General features: G+C 40.7%; 3 protein-coding genes, 1 long non-coding RNA gene and 2 pseudogenes across 5 annotated transcripts; 4 read left to right on the top strand and 2 right to left on the bottom strand.

The window, feature by feature from the left end:
* The first annotated feature begins 508 nt into the window (after positions 1-508).
* LOC110052390 (uncharacterized) lies at positions 509-9311 on the top strand (annotated as a pseudogene). Its single transcript, XR_016206067.1, has 2 exons — positions 509-670; positions 7023-9311. The product of XR_016206067.1 is annotated as an uncharacterized LOC110052390 (transcript).
* On the bottom strand, positions 2020-4824 carry LOC149117721 (uncharacterized). Its single transcript, XM_089284974.1, has 2 exons — positions 4570-4824; positions 2020-4313 (listed from the first exon to the last, which is right to left on the bottom strand). The coding sequence occupies exons 1-2, from the start codon at positions 4741-4743 to the stop codon at positions 3234-3236; spliced, it is 1254 nt and encodes a 417-aa protein (XP_089141100.1). The 5' UTR covers positions 4744-4824; the 3' UTR covers positions 2020-3233.
* Positions 2114-2799, top strand: LOC149117722 (uncharacterized). The gene has a single exon (XM_089284952.1). The coding sequence runs from the start codon at positions 2114-2116 to the stop codon at positions 2735-2737; it is 624 nt and encodes a 207-aa protein (XP_089141078.1). The 3' UTR covers positions 2738-2799.
* Positions 9312-10799: 1488 nt separating the features above from the next.
* Positions 10800-12577, bottom strand: LOC149117723 (uncharacterized). Its single transcript, XR_016206074.1, has 2 exons — positions 12484-12577; positions 10800-11437 (listed from the first exon to the last, which is right to left on the bottom strand). It is a non-coding gene; the product is annotated as an uncharacterized LOC149117723 (long non-coding RNA).
* LOC110052434 (uncharacterized) lies at positions 11420-17845 on the top strand. Its single transcript, XM_089284967.1, has 2 exons — positions 11420-11895; positions 15709-17845. Exon 2 carries the CDS (start codon positions 15733-15735, stop codon positions 17053-17055), a length of 1323 nt encoding a protein of 440 aa, XP_089141093.1. The 5' UTR covers positions 11420-11895; positions 15709-15732; the 3' UTR covers positions 17056-17845.
* Positions 17846-21017: 3172 nt separating this feature from the next.
* LOC149117724 (uncharacterized) lies at positions 21018-22072 on the top strand (annotated as a pseudogene).
* Positions 22073-23781: the final 1709 nt, after the last annotated feature.

Below are 23781 nucleotides of genomic sequence, written 5' to 3' on the forward strand. Positions count from 1 at the left end.
GAAAAGGTCAGCATATTATTTAGGATTTCATTGCACACTGCAGTTTCATATCGATTGTAAGAAACCTAACATCGAAGATTTGTGATAGTTAGAGGTTTGCACTTAGTTAACTATAGCTGAGAATATCGCAAAAGCGAGGTAACGTCGGTTTCTTTTTTGAAATTTTTTTGAACAATTTCGTCTTTTGACCTCAAGATCTTAAAACAATACAATGTCAACATCTTTAGTCTCCGTGACAGTTTCAACTTAATCATATGCAGGAATACCGATAATTTCTAGGAAACTGAGGATGTAAACAGCGATTGGAGGATCGATACGCACAATAGGAGCACTGGCGGGGGGCGGGGGGGGGGGATGGCGACTCAAAGGGATGTAAAAATACTTAAGCAGTTTTGACAAAGTGTTTGAAAGGAGAAAACAAACCAACAAATAATTATGTTTGGTGACATAATCAGTGTTTCTGTCGTCATCATGCTACATTGACTGACAAATTGTAAAAAAACCCAACTGGAGAGGTTTCCTCCACGATCCCCACCCTCCTAAACTCGAGCTTCGGGATTTGCAACATCTCTGCATCCTAGTCGAATTAGAAAGATCGATTGCTCGCCTTGGCGGTCGTCAGGAGTTCGCGTTCTCTTCACTTTTTGCTTCTCCCAGTAGGCGGTCTTTGGTGAGTACAGTTGTATAACTATATAAACGTTTGTCAACAACATTTCACAATAGAGTCCTAAAGTGTGACGTCACGTTACCATGGCGCTAAAAATTCCTGTTCTAAACAAACGCTTGTCATATTGCGCGTCCTTTTCGTAGCTTTTGTATTGAAGAGGTCAAGGGTGTAATTATCGTTTAGAAAAGCACCAGGAGACTTCGAATACGATTGACGTTGTAATTCACACGAAAGTTGTAAAACTGAAAAGGAATTTGAAAGGAAACGATCGAAATGGTGCATTGCTTCGCGCCCGAGTGTGACCACCACTCGGAAAGCCATACGTGCCGGTTTTTCGGATTCCCTAACAAGGAGAAAAAGCTGGATGAATACAGAAGATGGGTTCGCCTACTGAGGTTAGTAAAGGTCAGAGGTTTAAATACTTATCCCGGATCATGATACATACGTGATAAGAAAAGTACGTTTGCACGCAGTCCCGTTGATGCAGATAGACTGTCGCCATCTTTGTTATGAAACTAAGCTCAAGCTCACATTTATTACGAAGTTCGTAAAGTTTGCTTACTATTTGTTATGGGTTGTCGGGTGGCCTTTCTGCAGATTTTAAATGTCTTTCCTTGAAGAGGAGAATTAACGTTCGACTCGCTTGAAATTAATGTTAGATACCACAGGTTTGGTTGTAGTTGCTTTTAATAATCCAGCTTTACACGTTTACCAATGCCCACAGTATTTGCATTTTCTTTTATTTTAAATGAAGGTGGTTTCTTTTCAAAATATGCTGCTAAAATAATCCTCTTTCCGCTACAGGAGACAAGATAGAGAGCCAGGAAAACACGCCCGAGTCTGCAGTTGCCATTTCAGAGATGGAAATAAAAGCAATGGTCCTGAAATTTTCAAGAGAAATCAAGACAAACTCTTCGCTGCAGAAGAAGGAAAGCCAAAAAAGAAGAAAAAAATCGAGCCAGCAAAGAAGGAGTCTCTGCAAGATATGATAAAAGCAGCAAGGGAAAAAGAACAAGACTGTCAAGAAGACAGTGGGGAAAATTTGGAGAGACCATCAACAACAAGAGAAATTATCCTGGAAGCAGAACTGCAACAAGCAGAAAGGGACCTAATGGACCTTAAAGAAAAAAATGACTACTTGCAAAAACATAACACAGTGTCAGCAATTGATGAAAATGTTTTAAAGATGGAGACTGGCCTTCCAACAAAGGAAGTTTTTCACATTGTTGTTAATTATACATGCAGGTTCAAACAGGCCATCAATTACTTTGCTGGTTGGAAAGTTGAATCAATTACTTTTGAAGACCAAATATTTATTACCTTGATGAAAGTAAGACAAAATTATACAAACCTTCACCTTGCACAGTTATTTAATTGCAGTGTATCCACAATAGCAAATATTGTAACAACCTTCATTCATGTACTGCACTCAAATTTAATGACCTCATGACATCAATTCCAAGTAGGGATAAGAACAAGTTGTCTGCCCCATCATCTTTCAGTCAATTTGGTTCTTGTAGAGTTGTAATAGACTGTACAGATATTGAGATTGCCACACCTGGGCTAATGAGCCAGCAAAATGCTACCTATTCTAACTATAGGGGAATGCATTCCTTCAAGGTTATTGTGGGTGTAGCCCCAAATGGTGTTATTACTTATGTAAGTAAACTTTATCCAGGGTCGATATCCGACAAGGCAATTGTGCAGCAATCAGGATTGCTAAACCACCTAACTGCTGGAGATATGGTCCTGGCAGACAAGGGTTTTGTTATACAGGATCTTGTACCAAATGGTGTTTCTGTAAATATACCACCTTTTTTAAACAATGGTGCATTCACTGAGAGTGAAGCAAGGGCAACAAAGGCCATAGCAAAATGCAGAATTCATGTTGAGCGGGCAAATGCTAGGCTTAAGGACTTTAAGATCTTAAGTTTTATACCCTCATATTTGCGTTGTCATGCAGACATCATATTTCAACTGTGTGCCTCACTAGTCAATTTACAGTTTCCTCTCATCAAGGAGGGATGTGAGGGTTATGAATTTGATTATTTATTGTTGAAATGGAATTAAGTATTAACTAGGTAAAATACATTGGTTACTTGGAGTGAAATAAATCTGCAATCATTAGTGGATTTACATTATGTATATCTTCACCCACACAATGAGGGTTAACACTAACTTAAAAATAGTCTTCTGGCTGGTGTATATGGAGTGCACCCTTACACCCTCACCCACCCTTATGACACCCAATGAATAATCATGAATAAGTGCACTTTAAGTGGGTCAGGTGTTTATATTACAAGTTAAATTTTAATTTTAAATTATCTACACTAAGGCAGTGAAAGATTCAGACCTTGAGGTAATGTCGGGAAAGGGGGGGGGGGGGGGGAACTTTCAAAAATAAGTTTGTACAACAGGACTGCAGGACTTCCTCAGATTGTGCTCTTTTAGGGGTTCAATTTCAATTGCCTGACAAGCATTCCCAATCTTTTCTAATGGGATTACCCAAGGAAATACAAAAGCCCAAATTCTTTATAATATTATTATAGATGACAATCATATAAGGTTATAACTGTCCCTCAACAACCTTTGGGAAGAGGTGATCAAAATAAAACTGCATAAGCTTTGGAATGTTTTCACTCCAAGTTTCATCCCTCGCTATTTTTAAAACTACCACATCTTTAGCTGTCCAGATAACAAAATAACAAAACTTCCGGCGAGAGAAGTACATCTCCCCTTGAATTTGATGCCAATAAACATGTTCTTTCTTCAAAGCATATTGGCCACCTTCAGTTTTCTCCAAGCAGAAATTGGGAGAGGTGTTGACTGCCTCTTCAATTGTCATGTTTCTTTCCGTGTAGGGACACTTTGCTTCCAAAACAGAATCTTCATCCACTAGGCCATCAGGGGAGGCACCAATAATTCCAGAAGCATCCAGCCATATTCCAGTTTCCAGGACAGTCTTTCCAGTTAACCTTGTAAATGCTCTGAGAGCTTCTGTTTCATTGTTTACCCCCCACTGTACTGCCTTAACTCGGGACAAATCATACTCCCCAAGGAGTCGTTTCAGAAGGGATGGAGTGACTCTTTTTGCCTGCAAAACAGAGCCAAAATTGCTTGCAGTCAGTCTTCCTCTTCTTGCAAGATGCCAGGTTGGGTTGTCTCGCTGGCCCACAGTCATTTCACTGACTAAGACGATATCCCTTTCGTCGACCTTGGCTTTACGCACCAAGCAATCCAGCTGTTGTTGGGACTCTCTGGTTTGAAGAAACTCGTCTGAATAAATAATTTCTTCAATTGTTGGAATGGGCAGTTTGGCTTCGGGTGCTGGTTCAGGGCTCATAAGCCAGCACAGACCAGTGAATCTACCATACTCTTTCAAGTCTTCATAGAGTGCAGACCGATCTAATGCATCAGGAGTTCTAGAGATCGCCACATACTTCTTTGGCAGGGGAAACATTTCTTCGACTGCCAGCAGTGACAGGGAGCTGTTTGACTTCCTCTTCCTCCATTGGCACTCGATGTCCGTGCGGCTGAGGTTGTGAATGCCGTGGATAAAAAGTGCAGCTGCGTGGCTGCATTTGAATTTACCCCTTGGACATTCACACTCCGTAGATTTTATGTCAAATTGCTCATTTAGGTATATCTAAAAGGGTTCAGATGAGAAGTACAACATAAGAAAACTAAGTCAACGTAACTTCTCTGATAGACGATCGTAGCTTTACGATTTTCGGACGAAAAAGGCCTACACGCTTTAATTGTTTCAAGGAGCCCTAGAAGTTGAAATAAATATAAACTGACTAACGCTGAATTGTGAAATTTAAGGAGAAAACAAGAGGATGCGTGCTGAATATCTACAAATATTACTTCGGCAACTGTTTAAAAACGATCGCTCTACTCACCGTGACTTTGTAGACCTTTTTTTTCATGCTTGCATGGACCTCTCCGCGTAGAACACCCTGTTGGTAACTGAATGACTCAATATGATCCGATTTATAATGATTTTCTCCCCGCTCAATGGATTTTTTTTCTTCAAAGAAGAAAGAGATCAACGAAGCGATTGAAAGCGACGCCATTTTTCTCGCTGAGCGCGTTTGTTTAGAACAGAAAATTCTGCTTCCATGACAACGTGACGTCAAAGCTTTAGAACTCTATGTGAACTCAGTAGAGTTTGTGAAAATTAAGGCGTTGGTCTTTATAATTCTTTGCAGAATTTGCATCTCGTAGCAACTCGATACGTTTTTCAAACTTTTTCGCTTTCCACAATGACTTGTTCCTAACCTGCGAACAGACGAATTTCACGCCATTTCACGATTCTTTCTTCGTGCGGAAACTTGACGAAAACAAAAACAACAGGTTCGTGCTGGAGACAAATAACTCTAAAATTGCGCAACACGCGAATCAGTTTGGCCATGACATAGACTTTAATTCCGCCATCATTGAACACAAGGCGGGTGTTTATCATAAGGAACTTTTTCTCGAGGTCTGATATTCTAATAGAGATCGCAATGCGGCCAACGAGCATTTTGACACTGGAGATATTTAAGCCCCGGCTAAACGATCGCAACATGTCAACGTAACATATCGCAACATTGTTGGGCGCAACATGTTGCGTGCGTTTGGCCACCGTGTTGCGATGTGTTGCGACATGTTGGGTGTTGTTGCCTCAAGTTTGAAAATGGTCAAATTTGAGCCAACAACACCCAACATGTCGCAACATGTCGTAACACGGTGGCCAAATGCACGCAACATGCTTCGCTCAACAATGTTGCGATATGTTGCGTTGACATGTTGCGATCGATTGGCCGGGGCTTAATACAAGGCCTCTTGCGTAATCTGTTGTGTCGCGGCAGCTGTACATGTCGTTTGTTCCATTTTGCTAGCGTACTAGCACGGGCAGAATTGTGAACCTTTATATGGCCGTTATTCAGCTGGTATTTAATACCCAACGAAAGCCGCTGTTCTTCGGTCGAAACGTGTAACTCACTTGTTATAAATAATGTCTTGAACGTTTACACAAGTCATTGTCAAACACAATTAATTTTAGACGTATGTAGTGATGTCCATCGATATACCTGACTGTCAGTTTAGCATTTTCGTTTCGAAAGTCTTGACACTGCATGCCTCTGCACAGTGAAACTATACGGTTTTAAAAGGTCGATGTTAAAGAACATTCCATTTATTTATTTATTTATTTAACATTTCTGTATACACGGTTAAAAATCATCAGGTAATACTAATATTTAAAGTTATATATATATATATATATAAAATTAATACTAATAAACTACTAATAAACAGTCCATGCTAAATACTAAATACAAAAGCTATTTACCATAATCTAAACAGATCCTGCCACACGCTGTAGAGTCTTCACTCATCTATAGTTTTTGGTAACTGATGTGAATCCATGTATAGATAAACAACATAGTTCTAAGAACCTGATGGCTTTCGAGAAGAAGGTGTCAGTCCATAATGTATGAAATTTTAATCCCGTCAATCTGAAGACTGAAAGCCATCTTTAATATAGTTATTTTATTAATGCGATATAATGCGATGGCTACTAAAATAGCCATCGCACAGAATTTAACAAGTCGAGCTAGTTGAGTTGACTAACTAACCCGTACAATTTATTCTACGGTTTATGATTTTACGGCTATTTCCATGCGAAATTGGGTAACTTGCTTACGATGGGTTCATAAACAATGAAAAACTGGGCCCGCAAAGGGTCTGCAAAAGTTATTTTACGTAAACCTAGTTTTTTTGTCTTATTCGTGATGTACAGGAGATGCTGGTGATGTAGCATCTTGCTTGCGAATGAACAAGTCCCCGCTAAAACTCATTAACCAATACTAGGCATTGATTGGATTAACTGTATCTGAATGTAAGATAACAAAGCAATGGTGCGCGTTAAAATGCAAATGAGCTTCATTGATTTTTCAATGATATTTCGCATTTCTTCGACGATAGAGTTTCCTAATCAGCCAACATGAGAACTGCTTCCCACAGTTTGAAGTATACAAATACATTCAGCTAGTCTCAGTCAATATAGACCGATAAAACGCATTACATAACTTCTTATTTCATTTTAGTCCAGTTCCAGATTTCTCCCTTCCCCTCCTGAAATAGAGGTTAAACCAAGAGCAAGGAGTGAGAGCTCAGGGACTGGACTACTTTCATTGGTTGAATCATTAATTAAACATAATTTGTAACATGATATAACTACATTTCGTAGGGTTACTAATGGAAAGGTTAATCGTTTGCGGCCATCTACATTCATCACGGAAAATTCAAAGTTATTAATTAAATACTGTACATAATTACTCCGCTTATGTTGGTCATTTTCTATCTACAGTTCACACCTTCACTTCAGAGCGAGATGTGGGCTTTGGCTTTTCTGTTGCTATTTGTGGTGCAGAGTGGATGGGCCACCCAGTGTGACGTGAATGTAGGTCCACCGGGGCCTACTGCGTGCATTCAACTAGAGCGATACAATAACCAATATCAGTGGGCAACCTGCCTGTCAAATGCCTACATCCAGCAAAAAAGTGGCCACAAACACATCTGTACGGATCGCTATGCAACTTATTGCTGGTACCAGTGCATGATAGAGGTACATGACAAAAACTATGGCTCAGTGACAGACGATTGCTCCTGTCAACCTGGCAGTCCAACTTCTAATCCATACACTGGCATCCCAACTACATCCATACCTCCGGAGTGTTACAGCCCAGCTGGAGATTCCTGTGATTGGTATCGCAACTGCTTGGAAAAGAAGTACCCTTGCGAAGCTTCAAGCAATGCTTACGCAATAACTTACGCTGAGAAGTTTTGCAGGTTGTTTGAAGAACGAAAGGCCAAGTTCAGCGCAGAAGGGCAAACATGGATGGATGGTGTCCGTAAGTGTCTACAGGTTGCTCTTGTACCTCTGCTGCGCCCCTGGGCCAATCCAACATGTAAAAAGATACGAGAGAGAGAGCATTTGCTTCTCACACTCCATGCTACTTAAAACCTGACAAGAACGCGCCGTCAATTTGTGATCTCGATTATGTTCAATACGTCAAGATATTCTGGACCATTAAGAGCTCTTTCATCAAGCTCGATACAGCATGGGAATCCCTAAAAGGAATGTGGAACATACCAACCAAATGTATCTCGTCTAAGATCAAGCAGACTTTCGAATCAGCCAAACAAACATTAAAGGATGTGATCAAATTCTTCAAGATAAAAGTCCAGAAGTTCAAGAAAAGAAAACGGCGTTCCACTAATTCTCTTCCAGAGGCCGATCTCCAAAGTCGGTTTGCAGATGAAGTGGGTTCAAACATTGCAAGTACCTTGAAGTGGAATACGAACGTGATGGACTGGCTTGCCTACACTGATGCTGTGGTTGATCTTGATAACCTGGACATCTCCATAGTCTTGGCCGACAAAAAAGCTCTGGGTATAGTTACCACGTCTGCTCCATCTGTTGACTTCAACCAGACCATCCAAGAGTTTGCATCAGCCGTGAAAAATGGAACTCTTCCCTTGCAGGTGGACGGACAGAAAGTTTGGGTTAAGTCTTTGTCTTCGTGCTCAGATAAATCATGCAACAGAACCCAGACACTGGCAGTTTCAGATAAGCCTCCATGGAGTGGTGCAACCGGGATCTCGCACGGTAACGTTAGCTTGTGTGGAGCCATTGCCTTGTTGATCATGCTCACGAACAAACTCTTATTCTAAGAAGGAGTCATGATGTTCTGAACAAACTGGTGATTTCTGCTGTAAGTGTGAGAAATATATTAGCCAAGCCCGGGCGGACATAAATAATGTGTAGCATTAATCTTCTCTTTTCATAATTTATTATGTAAAAGTATCGCACGTTGCTAGTTGACCTATCGCACGTTACCCACAATAACCAAAAAAAATGCTCACTTATTTGCGTTTTCTTATTACACCCGCTTTCAGTGTTACGTGCACAGGCGACATCTTTCGACCATCTTTCGACATGCCATCTTTCGATATGCTATGAAAGACCGTTAAACTGTGAACTGGTAGTTTTTCCGGTTAGCGGAGGAAATGACAAGTCAATGATAATTACCCACCTCAAATGGCTGACGAAGATTTTGGACTTTGCATGCTTTCGTATTTACGGGATGATTAGAGCGATTTAGCGTAGTCGATCGGTTCTCAATAGTGACTTCCGGTAGAATTGGGCCGCTGCCGCTTTTAATATTTGCAACGTGTAAACATTCAAGACAGTCGACTTATTTCAGCCAGAATGACTTCTTGATACTCCTAATCTTAATTTGATGGCAAATAAATAAATCTTTCATCATTACAATTCGAGTTCGACCGTGAAAAAGTCCGTTGTGCTTACACTTTTTAGTAGGCCAGGTTACATAGCAGGTCGAAAGATGGCATGTCGAAAGATGTCGCCTATGCACGTGACACTGAAAGCGGGTGTAACTTAAACCACTATGCAAACAGTTGTAGAAAAAACACGAAGACAATGTAATCGTCTTGTAATTTGTCTTCCGTGTGTTTTAAACTTGTGATTAACACTGGCGAAAATTCAAGAGAATTCCGATCAGCAAAATATACTTATTCCCATGTATATTTCGCTCTGTAGATGAAGAATTAAAAGTTGTTCGTTTAAATGTGAGCTAGCAGCTGTAAGGTATCTTTGAAATATTTAGTGATTTCAGATTTGAATCAGCGTGACATTCTCTGCACAGTGCTTAAGAAATCCCCCTAGTAATTATTTTCATAAAATACGTCTCCAAAATCAGCTGACAATTTACTGATCTATATTGATCTTGTAGCTAGTTGCAAGTTTACGTACCTAAATGGGATAGGACCAAGGAACGCGGGATGCTACTAAAACTGGGAACGGGGAACGGGCAACGGGCAACGGGCAACGGGCAACGGGCAACGGGCAACGGGCAACGGGCAACGGGCAACGGGCAACGGGCAACGGGCAACGGGCAACCGGCAACGGGCAACGGGCAACCGGCAACCGGCAACGGGCAACGGGCAACCGGCAACGGGCAACGGGCAACGGGGAACGTAAAACGGGGAACGTAAAACGGGGAACGTAAAACGGGGAACGGAAAACGAGGAACGGAAAACGAGGAACGGGTAACGGGTAACGGGGAATGGGAAATGGAGAACAGGGAACGGGCAACGGGGAACAGGGAACGGGCAACGGGCATCGGAGAACGAGGAATGGGGAACGGGGAACGGGGAGCGGGGAGCGGGTGTACAGCGGTGACCCGTCTGATAAGTCAGAATGGCGGTCAAATTGAAGGAAAAGAAACAATTTGGGGGAAATGTGAGGAAGTGTTACGGTTGTAAACGTGAGTTTCCGGCTGTGCCCCCAGATGACCAGTACGTTCTTGTTAGAGCAGAGTCCGGTGAATGGTTTACAGCGTCACGCCAAAAAAAATATAAATAGTAACTCTTCAATAAATTAAGTCAAGAAGCTGGAATATGAAAGATGACTGATGTATGAACAACCTCGCCAAGATTTAGCTCTGTGTGGTTATTCTTTCGCACGTTATTCGGAAAACTGTTTCACCCAAATTTATACAGCTTTGTACGGAGACGCCAGAGAGCAAGAACTGTTTAATTAATTAGCAAAACCTTGAGCAATAACTCATCTTTTAACCTACTCGAGAGCCTTATCGGGTCGCCATTTTAATTTCACGCAACCCATATACTTGGAAATTCAGACTCTATTACATAATGAGGAACCCTGTAGGGGTTAAACGTTGCAAAGCGTGAACTTATTAGACGGTCTTACATCCGAACTAAAACTTAAGAAGGCCAGGCCACAGTCCTCCTTAAATTAAATAGAATTTCAAGCCTTCATAGTCTTCTCATATCTTCTCACTTTGTACGTAAGCTGTCATATCAATATGTCGATATGTCGAGGACAAGTGACATATAACACTTGACCGCTGTCTTCGCATCAGGGCAGCATGGAGGCCTTTCGGAGATCGCCAATTCAGCTGGCAAATCAGGCAAGCAGCAGATAAATACCCTGTGGCCTGGCCGCTTTGTTAAAGACAAAATATATGAGGAGACGAGCAAGGAATATTCCACAATAATCGTAATGTTGAAGAAAGAAGCGACTGCGTGACACTCGGTATGTTTTTAGATGATATATTGTCACGTATCAGACGAGAAACAGTCTTTTTTCTCAGTCTGTGTTTTGTACCTAGTCTGCAGTCTACATTTTTTACTGACCGATTGGGGTAGCATGTGATAGTACCGATTCGATTTTCTACCCAGGCGCCATTCCATGCTTTATTTATCCCAGTTCAAATCAGACTCTGCTCTATTAACAAGAACGTACTTGTCATCTGCGGGTACAACCGGTAGAAATCAGTGTAACACTTCCTCAAATTTCCCCAAATTGTTCCCTTTTCTTTTTCTTTTCTCCGTCATTTTGAATCATCAGGCAGGTTACCGCTGTACATTCGTTCCAAGGCCCCTGTCCCTGTTCCCGGTTCTCGGTGTCCGGTTCCCGTTCCCACTTTCTGGTTTTCCGTTTCCCGTTCTCCATTACCAATTTTAGTAACATCCCGGAAAGCGTGACGTTTAGCCACATCAGTTTCAATCTTATGCGTGATAGAGAATTTGGCCGAAAAGTTCAGACACGATTACACAAATCTCATCGTTAGCTGATGGAAACCTTTATCCGCCGATTATAATATTGCAGCCTTGAACGACTCTCTGTGTAAAATCTTCAAACAAAAGCTGCTCTTGAACTTCCAGGCGTGCCACCTAAACGAAATGAAACAACCGGTAAATTCCTAACCTCTTGGTAACGCTTTACTACCTCTTTCTGTTTTGACTGCTCAGAAAGAAAGTCTAACTCGATTAATTAACAGATTTACAGACATCAAGTACCGGTAACCACATGCGATTGATTAGGTTAAAGTTTTGTCGAACGTCACTGCTGGGATTACTAATCCGTTAACCCTGATAACAACAGAATTTTCGTCATTTGGAGTGATGCCATCAGAACCTTTTCAGACTTGATAGGCGCTTTATTGACATTTAAACGGTGCGCGGACCATTGAGCACGTATACGGAAGTTCTAGGAATTAACAGGAAGTCTAAACACCTTGGGCTTCAAAGCAAAATCGTTTTTCTCATAGTAGCATCAGTATTTCTAAGCTACGGACAGTAGAAGCGCTGGAATTTGTTATACCACTGTTTCCCCCAGTAGACGACCTTCGGTGAGTACGAAATCTATCTATACAAACAGTAAATTCTAAATGCACAAGTTGTGTTACTCACAAAGTTTAAACGTCTGTGCTCTTTAATTTTGCTTGTTTACTTGATCAGTGCACTCGCCTTGCAATGAAATGTTTGTGAAGGCATTGGCCATGGTCGCTTACATTTTAACTTCATAAACGGATTTTAAGTTTTTAAGAAAAGCGCAGTTTCTTTAAACCTTGGCCTACTCCTTGCGTGAAGCACAAAGACCACATCTGTCGATTCTGATCGAAGACTCGGAAGTTTTGCTGGGCATTTTCGATACACTGACACTAGATTTCACAAAGGTTTTACCCTCTTCTTCGTGTGAAAGGCACTGTTTTAACCCTATTCATTGGTTAAGAGCAAAACTATGCTGGAAAAAGATATTGAAAATCAACTTTCTAACCTTGCAATGATCGAGAAGAGTATGGAGTCGTTGCTAAGAAACTGATTCGTGTAGGCCTCGTCTGACCTTGGTTTATAATTAAGCGGACAGCCGCAAATCTTACAGTGAACTGAATCTATCTGATGTATTAGTTTGATAAACAGTGAAAGACTTAACTAACCAAAACGCCAAAGCGTCCAAGATTTCGGTCAAATTTCTTGTTTCTTCCGCCAGGACGGGGGGAGTAAATGGAATTTCAGTTTATTTTTTAGCACGCTCAGGGCACTATAGATTTGGCGCGTGCTCCTGACGCGTCATGCAAAAATCACATGCAGCTTAAGGATCATTGAACATTGCCTAAGGCCACGATTGTCGAAGGTCAAAAACGTTAATTACATGTTTTAATAGTAAGGAAATCGCCCGCAAGTTGCAATTTTGAACTACACGAGACAATTTAAATCGCGACTGGACTTGTCCCAAACAAAATGCGTGCGGGAAAGTTGTACGCTCTACAGCAGTTTAACTTCAGGTCAGCCCCTTTAAGAGATACACAGACATAAAGCATTAAAATACTTTCTTTCGATAAGACACTAAAATTCCTTCTTTGGACACAGTATTTCGCTCTCTCTCTCGTCTCATACATTTATGTATGAGACGAGAGAGGGAAAGTCTTGTTCAGTCGTTCTTGGAGGCACGCGACAACCAGGAAGTAAACAAATGAACGACATCGTAACCAAAGAAAGTGGATTTCAACAGGAGATTGATCGTGAGGGTTTTATTTGTCTCGATAACAGTTATGCTCAACTGTCTAGAAATTGATGAAATCAGTAAGGAATCCCTGGAATTTTTGGAACATTAATCAATAACAAATGGATCGGGACGATGCGATATTTTCGGGCAAAAGTTTACTTTAAGAGCGGGAGAGCCCCGCTCTCCCGCTCTTAAAGTGTACTTTCGCCCGAAAATATCGCATCGTCTCGACTAGCTGCCCCTGGGTCTCCGAGGATGCAAAAAATGGAGACACGACTTCAAAATACTAGAATTAGTGTTTCAGTTAATGTGCTTTTAATTCAACAGAGACATTTTGATAAAGCAGCATTGGAGTTCATATAGATCTACACGTCATTTAGAATAAGGGGCGCCATATTGTGTCGTCCTAATGCAAGATAAGTTGATTGTTTGGTGCAGTGGTCAACGATCTTAAAACAGACTTGGTGCACGTTTTAGCGGGCGTATTTAAAACGCGAAATGGCGAAATGACGAAATGGCACTACAGTTAGCCTAAGGGATCGATCGTTTATTACGTCCGGGGCGGGGGGGGGGGGGGGGGGGATGGTGGTCTTCAAAAAAAGTGTAGTGTTTCGAAACTGAACCCCCCAAAGAATATTTTCAGATAAAAATTTAATCCCCCATCCCTATTCTTATTTTAAAAATGTTCCCTCCTCCCCTCTTCCCTAACATTTTTCCTTTTTATGGAAGCAGAATTCCTATCCCCACATTTATTTTTTTTAAATCCCAGAAAACTTCCTAGCTGCTTGTTCAACTCTTGATAATGATGAGGACATTTCGTTACTCATATCTGATAGTAACTCAATCAGCCTGACACTGCTGACATGATGAAACATTTGCCACTCGTGCTTAAGGGTTCTCCCATTTGTATTAAACAATCATTGATGATGTGCCTTTATTTCATTATTTTGGCTTTCCACTTGATCTAACAAGTGATGTATTTTTCCAACCACACCAGCTAAAGCATTCCCATTATTAGGGTGAGAGATGTAGCAACACCTACCATATTTTCCGATTTTAGAAAAAGATAACTTTTTCAGTTTTTTCCTTTCTTTTAAACAAATCCCATTGCTTGCGAAAAAGTGTTTTGCTTGGGACCAGCGAACCAGCATATGAATAAAATTCTTTTAAAAGATTGTTGGAAAACTGTATGTCGCAATGGCTTCCCTTGTTTGGAAGCCACCCAATATCAGTGTCCTTCCATCCTTCAGAACTACTTGTAACAGTTTGTCTCCCTACGTCTGAAAGAGAAATATCAGAACCTAGTTAGTGCAAAATGAAGGTGAAAATGATCTTTTCATGTATAATTAACAACGAATACATCTCGTTACTGGCTTTAAAAGTGCTCACGCGGGCTGCCTCGGGCTGCTGCGAAAACAGAACTTGGCGGTGGGGAGGGGGGGGGGGGTGATTACTGATCATCTGATACAGTGGTTTTCGTGTCTTTTCCCGCCAGAAATGATTATTTTAATGTATTTCTTGGTTTCTTTGGTCACCTGATCTTTAGGTTTTAGAGTTCAGTCACGAAATTTTAAGCTTGCTCTTTTTCTCGTCCTATGTGGAGTCGTTTTCAAGTATTTTCCAGCTTAACTGTTGCGGTTGCACGGTTGTTTGTGAATCGAATAAGCATAGTCTGAGTATTTCGCTTGTGAAGTGCTGAATGGGCCGATCGACGACAATAAAGAAGGACAAAGAACTAGAGGTTTGTGACTGCTCTCGTGTTTCTGCGTGTTTTGGATTTACGTACATCACAGTGGGCTCAATAATCCGGGCAATATTTGTTCCCTACTCTCGCTTCAAGAACCATCAGCGATAAGTTTTCTTTTATTTACTGGATTCTGTTATAAAACCCTTTAGACTGCTGTTGCTGTGTCAAAAAATTTAATCTCCATCACGTTTCTTACTAGTGAAAAATGTACCCCCCATAAAGGGGCTTGTTTTAAAATAGTACCCCCCAAAAAAACCACCGTCCCCCCTACCCCCCTCCTGGGACGTAATAAACGATCGGTCCCTGAATAGTGCTCAAGTTAGCCTAAATATCACTGACTCGACAGTGGGTAATGTTAGCTCTCAATATTTGCGTGAGTTAAATCTTACAGATAGCCGTATCCCACATTGACTCTTATTACCCGTAGTGCCATTTCGTCATTTGGCCTTTTCTGCCATTTCGTCATTTCTGCCTTTTGTTGCTGATACCACCAGTAGATTTATATTTAAAAAATGCGTTCCTGCTTTCCATTTCCTTACGAGAGAAAGGATAATGTATTGCGGATGTACTGCGCATGCCCGTCTGAAACGGTTGGGTAAAATTTTGTAGCACTGAAAACTGATGCTGTTTAGACAGAAAAGTTGAAGACATTTTCTAGACCTTTGCAAGACTGACTAAATGTCTAGAGAGTCTCTCAAATGTTTTAAAATACATACATTCTCATTCATTCTCATGGTCCTCTAGTATGTCTTGCATGGAAGGGTATGAAAGGTTGATCATGCTTATCGATAAGAGAATAGATGAGGAGAACACATTCAAATAAATAACTTGATTGAACGATCCACAGCGCATCATTGCGAAAACCGTACTGCGGACGAGATCCTCATCTTAGCTATTTTCCTTTGACAGTTTACACGTCCATCTCGGAGTGAGATGTGGATTTTGCCTTTCCTGTTGTTTCTTGTGGCTTTGAGTGGATCGGCCAGTAATCATGACCTGTGTGACAAAGATAAAGGCCCAACAGGCATCATCAAATGCTCAAATTTCGAGGGTTACCAGGGAGAGTATCAGTGGGCAACCTGCCTGACATCAGACCATATCCTAGAAAAAGATGGCCGCGATCACATCTGTGCAGACCGCACTGGACGCTATTGCTGGCACAAGTGCATGTCCGAGGTACATCGCCAAAGTTTTGGCAACGTCTCAGACGATTGCGCCTGTGATCCATTCCAGCTCCTTCACAATACCTCCCTGCCTCAGCAGTGCTACAGCCCGGCTGGAGATTCCTGTTACTGGTATCGTAACTGCTTGGAAAAGAAACATTTTTGCAAACCTCCAAGCAATGCTTACGTCGTAAGATATGCTGAGAGGTTCTGCCGAGTGTTCGAGGAACAAAAAGCCAAATTAAGTGCAGACGCGCAGAAGTGGATGGAAGCTGTCCGTAAATGTCAACAGGTTGCTATGGTACCATTGCTGAGGGACTCAGAAGCACTAACGTGTAACGAAATAAAAGAGAAAGCACTTGCTTCTTACACTCAATGCTACTTGAATCCAGGTGAAGGCGCCAAGTCGATTTGTGATGTCCATTGTTGGCAACACTTCAAGATATTCTGGGCAATCAAGGGATCGTTCCTCAAGCTGGATACAGCTTGGGAGTCTCTAAAAGGATTGTGGAACATAGGAGCCCAGTGTTCTTCGCCCAACAGCCAAATGGACTGTTTTGAACGAAACTTTAAAAATGTGATCAAACTTTTAAAGCTAAATGTGGAAAATCTCATGCGACGAAAGAGGCGTTCACCAGATTCCCTTTCAAATGTTGATATTTTAAGTCGGTTCACAAATGGAGTTGGTGAAGCTATTGCAAGTGAATTGAAATGGAACAGGGATGTGATGGACTGGGTTGCCTACACTTCAAATTGGGTTAGTCTTGGTAATGTGGACATCATCATAGCCATGGCAGACAGAAAAGCCCTGGGTATCGTCACTGCGCCCGTCGAATCAGTTAACTTGGAACAGACTATTGACGACTTTGTTTCAGCCATAAATACTAGTAGTCTTCGACCGCAGGTGGATGGATATAATGTTTGGATCAAGTCTTTGGCCTTGTGCATCGATAAATCTTGCGTGCAAACTCGGACACTTACAGTTTCAAATAAGCCTCCTTGGAGTGGTGCCACTCGAATTTCTCACGGTACCGTTGGCGTGTTTGCAGTCATTGCCATGCTGATCATGTTGATAGACAAACTGTTATGCTAACGTGAAGTCAGATCATGGTTATGTTGATCGCCTTTTTCAACAAGCTGGCGACTTTCATATACAATAAGTGTACGTTATTAACCACCCAAACACTGTTGTCAACAGTGTAATTTTAACATTCTTTTTCTTTGTTTATTTATATCATTACTCAAGAGGGGCGAAGAGTGCTTTGACTAGTCCCACGTGACAAAAAGGATATTCGTGATTTATTTTAGGGCTGTGAATTTTAAAATCGGTTAGGGATTTCAGCATGGATAAAACTATGAATATGCTTAGCATCAGGTACTGCCTTAAGGGTAACACGTGAAGAAAAGACGCAAGATAGCTTACTGTATTGTTGGTTTGGAACAATTAGGCATGAACTTTTAAGGATGAAAGCAGTCGATGGTAATATTTGATTGTAATTAAAGTCGCTTTAGCTTTCTGTGATTTGTTAGTGTGAAGCAATTCCATCACTTGGTTTTCCAGTGGGGAATATCGAACATGTTCAACATGCTAACCTTTGAATATATATCGCCTGGTCAGTTTCTTGAAATTTACTCGACCCACGATGTAGAACGCTTATTTGGAATTCGTTTGAAACGATGCAGGCCTTCAGTAAACTACAGATCAGCGAGCTCTCGCGGTTGTAAGAGCAAGTTGGTTTTTATTATAGTCACATTTTATGCTGTGAACACCCTTAATTAAATTGAACTGATGCAAATTTCAATGCTAATTTAAAAAAAGCAAACCTCGCAGTAATTAAAATTAAAATGACTTTTGCGAGTCCTCCAGGGCTCAAAAGCCACAAGTTTGAGTTGTTTTCTCTATAACGTTATTGACAGGTCGCTATTAACGAGTCTATCAAAATTTTCATTAACAGGCAATACAAATTGTGGAATTTCTGTAGGCAAGTTTGGCAGATCTAGGCAGAATTAGTGCAATAGAACCACGATTGAAAGGCTATTGAAATATGGGACTGATTCCATGGTTTGTATGCTTTCTCAATTTTCGGTGGGTGGGGCTGGGCCGGGGAGAGGGTGAGGAACAACTCTCCTTGGAACACTTGCGCGTCATACTTACTACTGTTTGTTTTCTCATAGATTATTTCAACTACCGTTTCCCCAACGCTAGAAACCGTAGTCAACAATGTCGTTAAGAGAGTTGAACGGTTGAACAGTAGGATTCGCTGAAGTGCCCTTAACATTAGGTTATCACGGTCACCGTAGTAACAGGTGTCGGGATTCTGTTCGTTTCGTCAGTTTCAGTATAGATCGTTGCGTGTTTCGTCTAATAAAGACGGCATTGCATCGTCAAGTTTCAAAATGCGAAGGTCTGATTTCGTGCTTAAATAACTATGTTGTATATGCGCATGATTATAAGTCGACATGCCTACACATTAAATTGAAAAGAAGTCCATGCATATACTTGGCTAGACCATGTGGACCTACGAAGCGTGTCCGTTTCGCGCACCGAAATCACGAAAAATTGAAAAGCCCCTTCTTCATTTCCTAAGTTTAAATTGATTTCGAATAATTGTAAACCGGTGAGTCAAATTCGTTGCATAAAGTTTGAAGGTTTTGTAATGTCTGCAATGGTCCAAATATTTTCGTAAAGCGCCACGTTGCGAAATATTTGTTTAAGCTGACTCTCGAAAATCGCACAAACTGACCCTATGCACCTTCACAAACTGACACCTTTTTAAACGTCTATAATAGTGTCCTGGAGGTTACTATTTAAATTTCTTTCATTTCTTTTCTGTCTCAGATTCACCTATCACTGATTGTAGGTAAGAAGTGTTGATTGCGCCGCACTTTGAGAGCAAAGGGTTATAAAATGTCGCACACAGCGATATACTGTTTGCATAGTATACAGCCCGCCAGAGTGAAACAGAAGACTGCGCCCAACTGAGGGAGAAAAAGGTCCCGAAATTTTGGAGTAGCTAGGCGGTGCTCTAATTCTGAAGACTGTAACCCTGTTCCAGACCGAAACGAGTAATATACTATTGTATTTCATCGATCTTGTTCAGATCTGCTCCAAGAATCCATAACCTATTTTAGACCCAAATATAATAAGAATTTATGTCAAACACACCATTTTCCAACCTCGTTCTAGGGTCTCCCATCTTCCCGCCCCACGGGAGGATCGAGGATGGTGATTTTCAATCACCAAAAAAGTTCCTTCCGAAAACCATACACAATAACAGACTGGATGGCACATAATATAGCCAAATTTCGGACCAAAATGAAACTAAAGCCACGTTCTTTGTTGACTTTATACCCTCTGTAAGGAAATGTTGTCAGAGTACTGCTCGCGGTTAATACGTTGCGTGATCTGGATTTTGCCTGTCAATCAGTCGTACATGTAGCATATTGCTCAATCGAATCACTGTTGTGTTAACGAGCTGGTCAGAGCTGTTATCATTCTGCTAAGTTTATATCTGACCGAATTCGTAAAAACATGCCTGCATTGACTCAAAGACAGTCACGTTTTTAGCTACAGTTACCACATTAGTTGACCAGGAATTGTCAATTGCAGCTGCAGAGGACTGATACATTCACTTCCCCACAGCTGTCGGGTGAGACCTCAACTATTGCAGGAAATCCTTTCTGGCACGAAGTCGATGAGTGGGACGTTTATTGTTTCATTCGTTCTGGGGAAATTTTTTAATTCAATTTTCTAAATTAATGCTACATCGACTTGTTTTACCTTTTGGTCATTCCAAACAATATTTACCAACGACTGCTCTTCGTACTTTCCACGAAAACGTTAAAACATTTTCTAATGCTTTTTTTGTTGTTTATTTTGGTCCTGGACCACCTCTCGATAAAATATACAAATGAATGGTAGTCTTCCGTTTGAATGCACCTTTCATAAGATGTAACTTGGGCGATCAGTTTTTATCTTTAAAAACTGAAAAACGCTACAAACTGTACAAAACAGAACAACGCAATTATCACCTGTCCAGTGGCTTTAATTAGTTGTATATAGGCGAATCTTTGCTGACGTCATTGTTTGCATTTGTCCTCATTAGCATACGACTTGACTCATAGAAGCCGTGGCCGTATATATGAACTAAATGCAAAAGTTGATAAAGCTGGTTAAGTTGAGCAATTTGTGCAATTTTCAGCTCTTTACAAGCAAAATTGAAGGAAATATCAGCCATCAAAAACTGCCAAATTGCTGTGTGGCAAAATACTTAAGGAGCCGTACATTTCTATGTAAAATTTCGAGTTTTTAGAAGAGAATTTCTCCGAAACCATTCCGTGTATTGAGCTCAAATTTTCAGAGGTAACTGAAAGTGTTCTGCCCTTTCAATATTCAGAGTTTTTCTTTCATTAGCGTCATCAGACAGTGATAAGCAAATGTTAATGAGGCAAAAAGTGTAAACAAAGATTTGCCTATTCCGTCGTACACACAATGAAATCAACTTGTGCATACTCACGTTTGATAATGGATTATCCGTATTTACTTAACTTGGAATGCTTAGCTTCTTTTTTATAGTTTATACCGGCAGGCAACAGCATTTGTTTTCACATTGACTGAGCTGAGGAGACTTACGGACAAAAAAAGAAGAAAAAGAAAAGAAAGTCCCGTACAATGCTTAATATGGAAAAGAAAAAACGTGCCTTCTATAGTGTCCCGATTTAATTCCTATTGTACAAAGTTTTTGTTTCCTTTTACAGTTTAGCTTGGAATGACGATTATTTAATGCTGATAAACCACCGGTAACCACGAGTAACCGCGAATAACCACGGGTATAACCAAATGATGGTTAAAGGATACTCTTAATAATGATTTAGTCGATTCGTGCATGGTTACCCGTTGATTTTCCGGTACAGCGGTCGTTCTCCAAGATAGCCTACTTTGTGAGTAACACCCGTAGTTTGTAATTCATCAATTACTTTATTTTTTTTTGTTCCTTTTACGGAAATTGAAAAAAAAAAAAAAAAAAAAGATTGAGAAGACACCCTGATTCGGTGATGTCACGTACGTATGACGATCGAGATTACACTTCGTGAAAAAATTGCTAATTTCCTTCAATTAACGTACTAATGAGTAGCTGTCCATACTTTTCCCATGAAAAGAACCAGGATATCGGACTAAAGCAATTGCAGACATTACAATTAAGTACTGCACCGTTGCAAACAATCAGCGACAAAAGTGTTGAGACACTTCGCATTAAAATTCGTGCTAACTATGTTCTCGATTTGTAGTCTTGATTGCTCGGACTATTTCAAGATGGTCTCGGTGGATCAAGCGATCTTTCGCCAGGTTGGACACAGCTTGGGAATACAGGAAAAAAAAAAAACATATGGTGTGAACTGTCAGATTAGCAGCTGCAGCTTTATAGAAGGCACAAAAGAGCTAATCAAAATCACAAGACTTGTAGTTCAAAAATTTAACCGAGGAGAAAGGCGTTTAACTGATTCTCTTCCTGAGGCTGATCTCGACAGCGGTTTGTGGATGGAATCGGCCAAGCCATTGCAAATACCTTGAAGTGGATCACGGCTGTAACGGACCGGCTTGCCTACAGTGGAAATATGATTGATGCAACTGATAACCTTGACGTTTTCTTAGTCTTGGCTGCAGGCACAAAAGCCGCTCTGGGTATTAAAGCTACGTCCTTGACGTCCGTTGACTTCGACCAGGCCATTCAAGAGTTTGCCTCAAAAGTACGTAGAAAACGGATCACTTCCCATGCAGGTAGATGATGTTTGGGTCGAGTCTTTATGTAAACGCTAAAGTCAAGGCTTGATGCTCTGATAAATCATTTCAAAACATCCAGTCGTTACATTGGCAATTTCAGACAAGCCTCCAAAATGGTATAGTGCTGTGAGGATCTCTCACGGTGGCCATGTTTGACTGGTTGGTGTCATTGCTGTCTTGATCATGTGCGAAGCCAGTGTTTGTTGATGCATTGAGAAATAATTATAGACAGTAATAAATACGGTCCTTGTAATTCTTACTTATTGAAGTGGAAGGTTATAGACAATTCCAAAAATCACCGTCATAGTGAAACAAAATTAGTCCAAGTGAAATGTCGCTGAACATGATAAACGCACAGATCAAAACGTTAGTAAATGTAAAGAGATTTTCAGTCACTTCTAATTATTACAGAACAGTCCACATCGGCACCTCTTTTACGAAGTAAATTAACGTAGTCCCGGCCAGAAAAAAATAGGTCAGCTTTGCGGACATGCGTGGCTTAGGGATTGTTCCAGTCATACGAGTTATTTTAATGACTTCTGGCTCTACTTGCTATAACAGCAGTCTTTTTTTGAAAAAGAAAACCAAGTGAATTGTTCCTATTTTTTCCCTTTTTTTTATGTATTATTTTCGTGCACACTGACATGAAATACCAGAGCAGGGAAGCCTCTTTGTTGACACTGCATTACCTGCATTGCTCTAATATGGATTTACTCCCTATCAATTGAGCCACTCTACCCGGTAAACCTCTCGTTACCTGGTTGCCCAACATGTTTTACCTGTCACTTGAAGACGAAAGGTAGTCTCGACTTCTTTACGCGACGTATAGGCCGGGTTTCACAGGATTACACGGGTGTTTGGACAGCAAATACATATACACTGCGTAAGATCTTTAGAGAAATCTAGGACTTTTTTATAATTTTGAATTAAGCCATCGGATGATATGCGATTGGAGGTCAATTATGCGAAATAGCATAGTCGCGTAACTTCATAAACCGTGTTGTTATCGGTTCCAAACCTAAAATAATTACATATATTTCAGCGAATAAAAGGTTAAGCATGAAAAGAAAAAGACGAAAGACTCCGGAAATCGGATCCTGGAATCGAACTCGGGTCCACTATTTCAGATTGGAAGATGAGTTTCGTAACCATTTTACCACGTAGGAAAACTTGCCTGAAAACGAACGATCAGAAAAACAAAGCATTCCAGCCTTATCTCAAATTAGTTAACAAATATGCGAATTAGCTAACAACTATGTGACACTTGTTCACGTAGCCTGACAAACTTCTCGCAAACTGACAAACTTCTCGCAAACTGACAAACTTCTCGCCAACTGACAAACTTCTCGTAAACTGACAAACTTCGCGGATGCCGACATAGTGTGGCTAGTAACCCATACTAAAATCCATGTATTACGGCGCTCATATCTGGAGTCCTTTTCAAAATTACCCAAGAGCACACGCTTGACTTAATTTTACGTGTGTATATCAGCACACGCAACATCAAGTCGCTTTCAAAACATGATCGAAGTGAAGTATACGCGAGATTAGTCCAGCTTCTGTGATCTATTCCATTATTCGGCTAATGTCACTCTGGATATGTCTGATCATGGTCTTTTATGTGGCTCGTTAACATTAAAAAAAACTGTATTTTTGTTTCATGCACAATTTAAACACATCAATCTACCAGGTCATAATAAAATGAAGAGGTCAAACATATATTTAGGATTTCATTGCATACGGCTATTCCACATCGATGGGATGAGACCTACTTGTAGACCCATTGGAGATTTTTTGATAGATCAAGCTTTATACTCAATTTAGTTTAATGATATATAAAGAAATTAAAAATCGGGTGCGAATATAAGCGTGGTAAGAACCTTGTAAAGAAGGGGAAACGGTTTAAGCATTCGCATTTTCACAAATTCGTCATCTGACTGTAAACTGGCACAATTCAATGTCAACATCTTTCAGTCTCCCGTTGCAGCTTTAAATTGTTTAAAAATGAAAGACAGCAAGAGACGATGATAGTCTCTT

The sequence above is a fragment of the Orbicella faveolata genome, unplaced genomic scaffold (genome assembly GCF_042242905.1).
Source record: "Orbicella faveolata isolate gen_17 unplaced genomic scaffold, um_ofav_v1 contig_1, whole genome shotgun sequence".
Taxonomy (NCBI): Eukaryota; Metazoa; Cnidaria; class Anthozoa; order Scleractinia; family Merulinidae; genus Orbicella; species Orbicella faveolata.

Coding starts and splice junctions, on each gene's coding strand:
- LOC149117722 (XM_089284952.1), top strand. CDS start 2,114: ATGACATCAATTCCAAGTAGGGATAAGAACAAGTTGTCTGCCCCATCA.
- LOC149117721 (XM_089284974.1), bottom strand. CDS start 4,743: ATGGCGTCGCTTTCAATCGCTTCGTTGATCTCTTTCTTCTTTGAAGAA. Junction 4,314..4,569: donor AAAAGGTCTACAAAGTCACG/GTGAGTAGAGCG, acceptor GAACCCTTTTAG/ATATACCTAAATGAGCAATT.
- LOC110052434 (XM_089284967.1), top strand. CDS start 15,733: ATGTGGATTTTGCCTTTCCTGTTGTTTCTTGTGGCTTTGAGTGGATCG.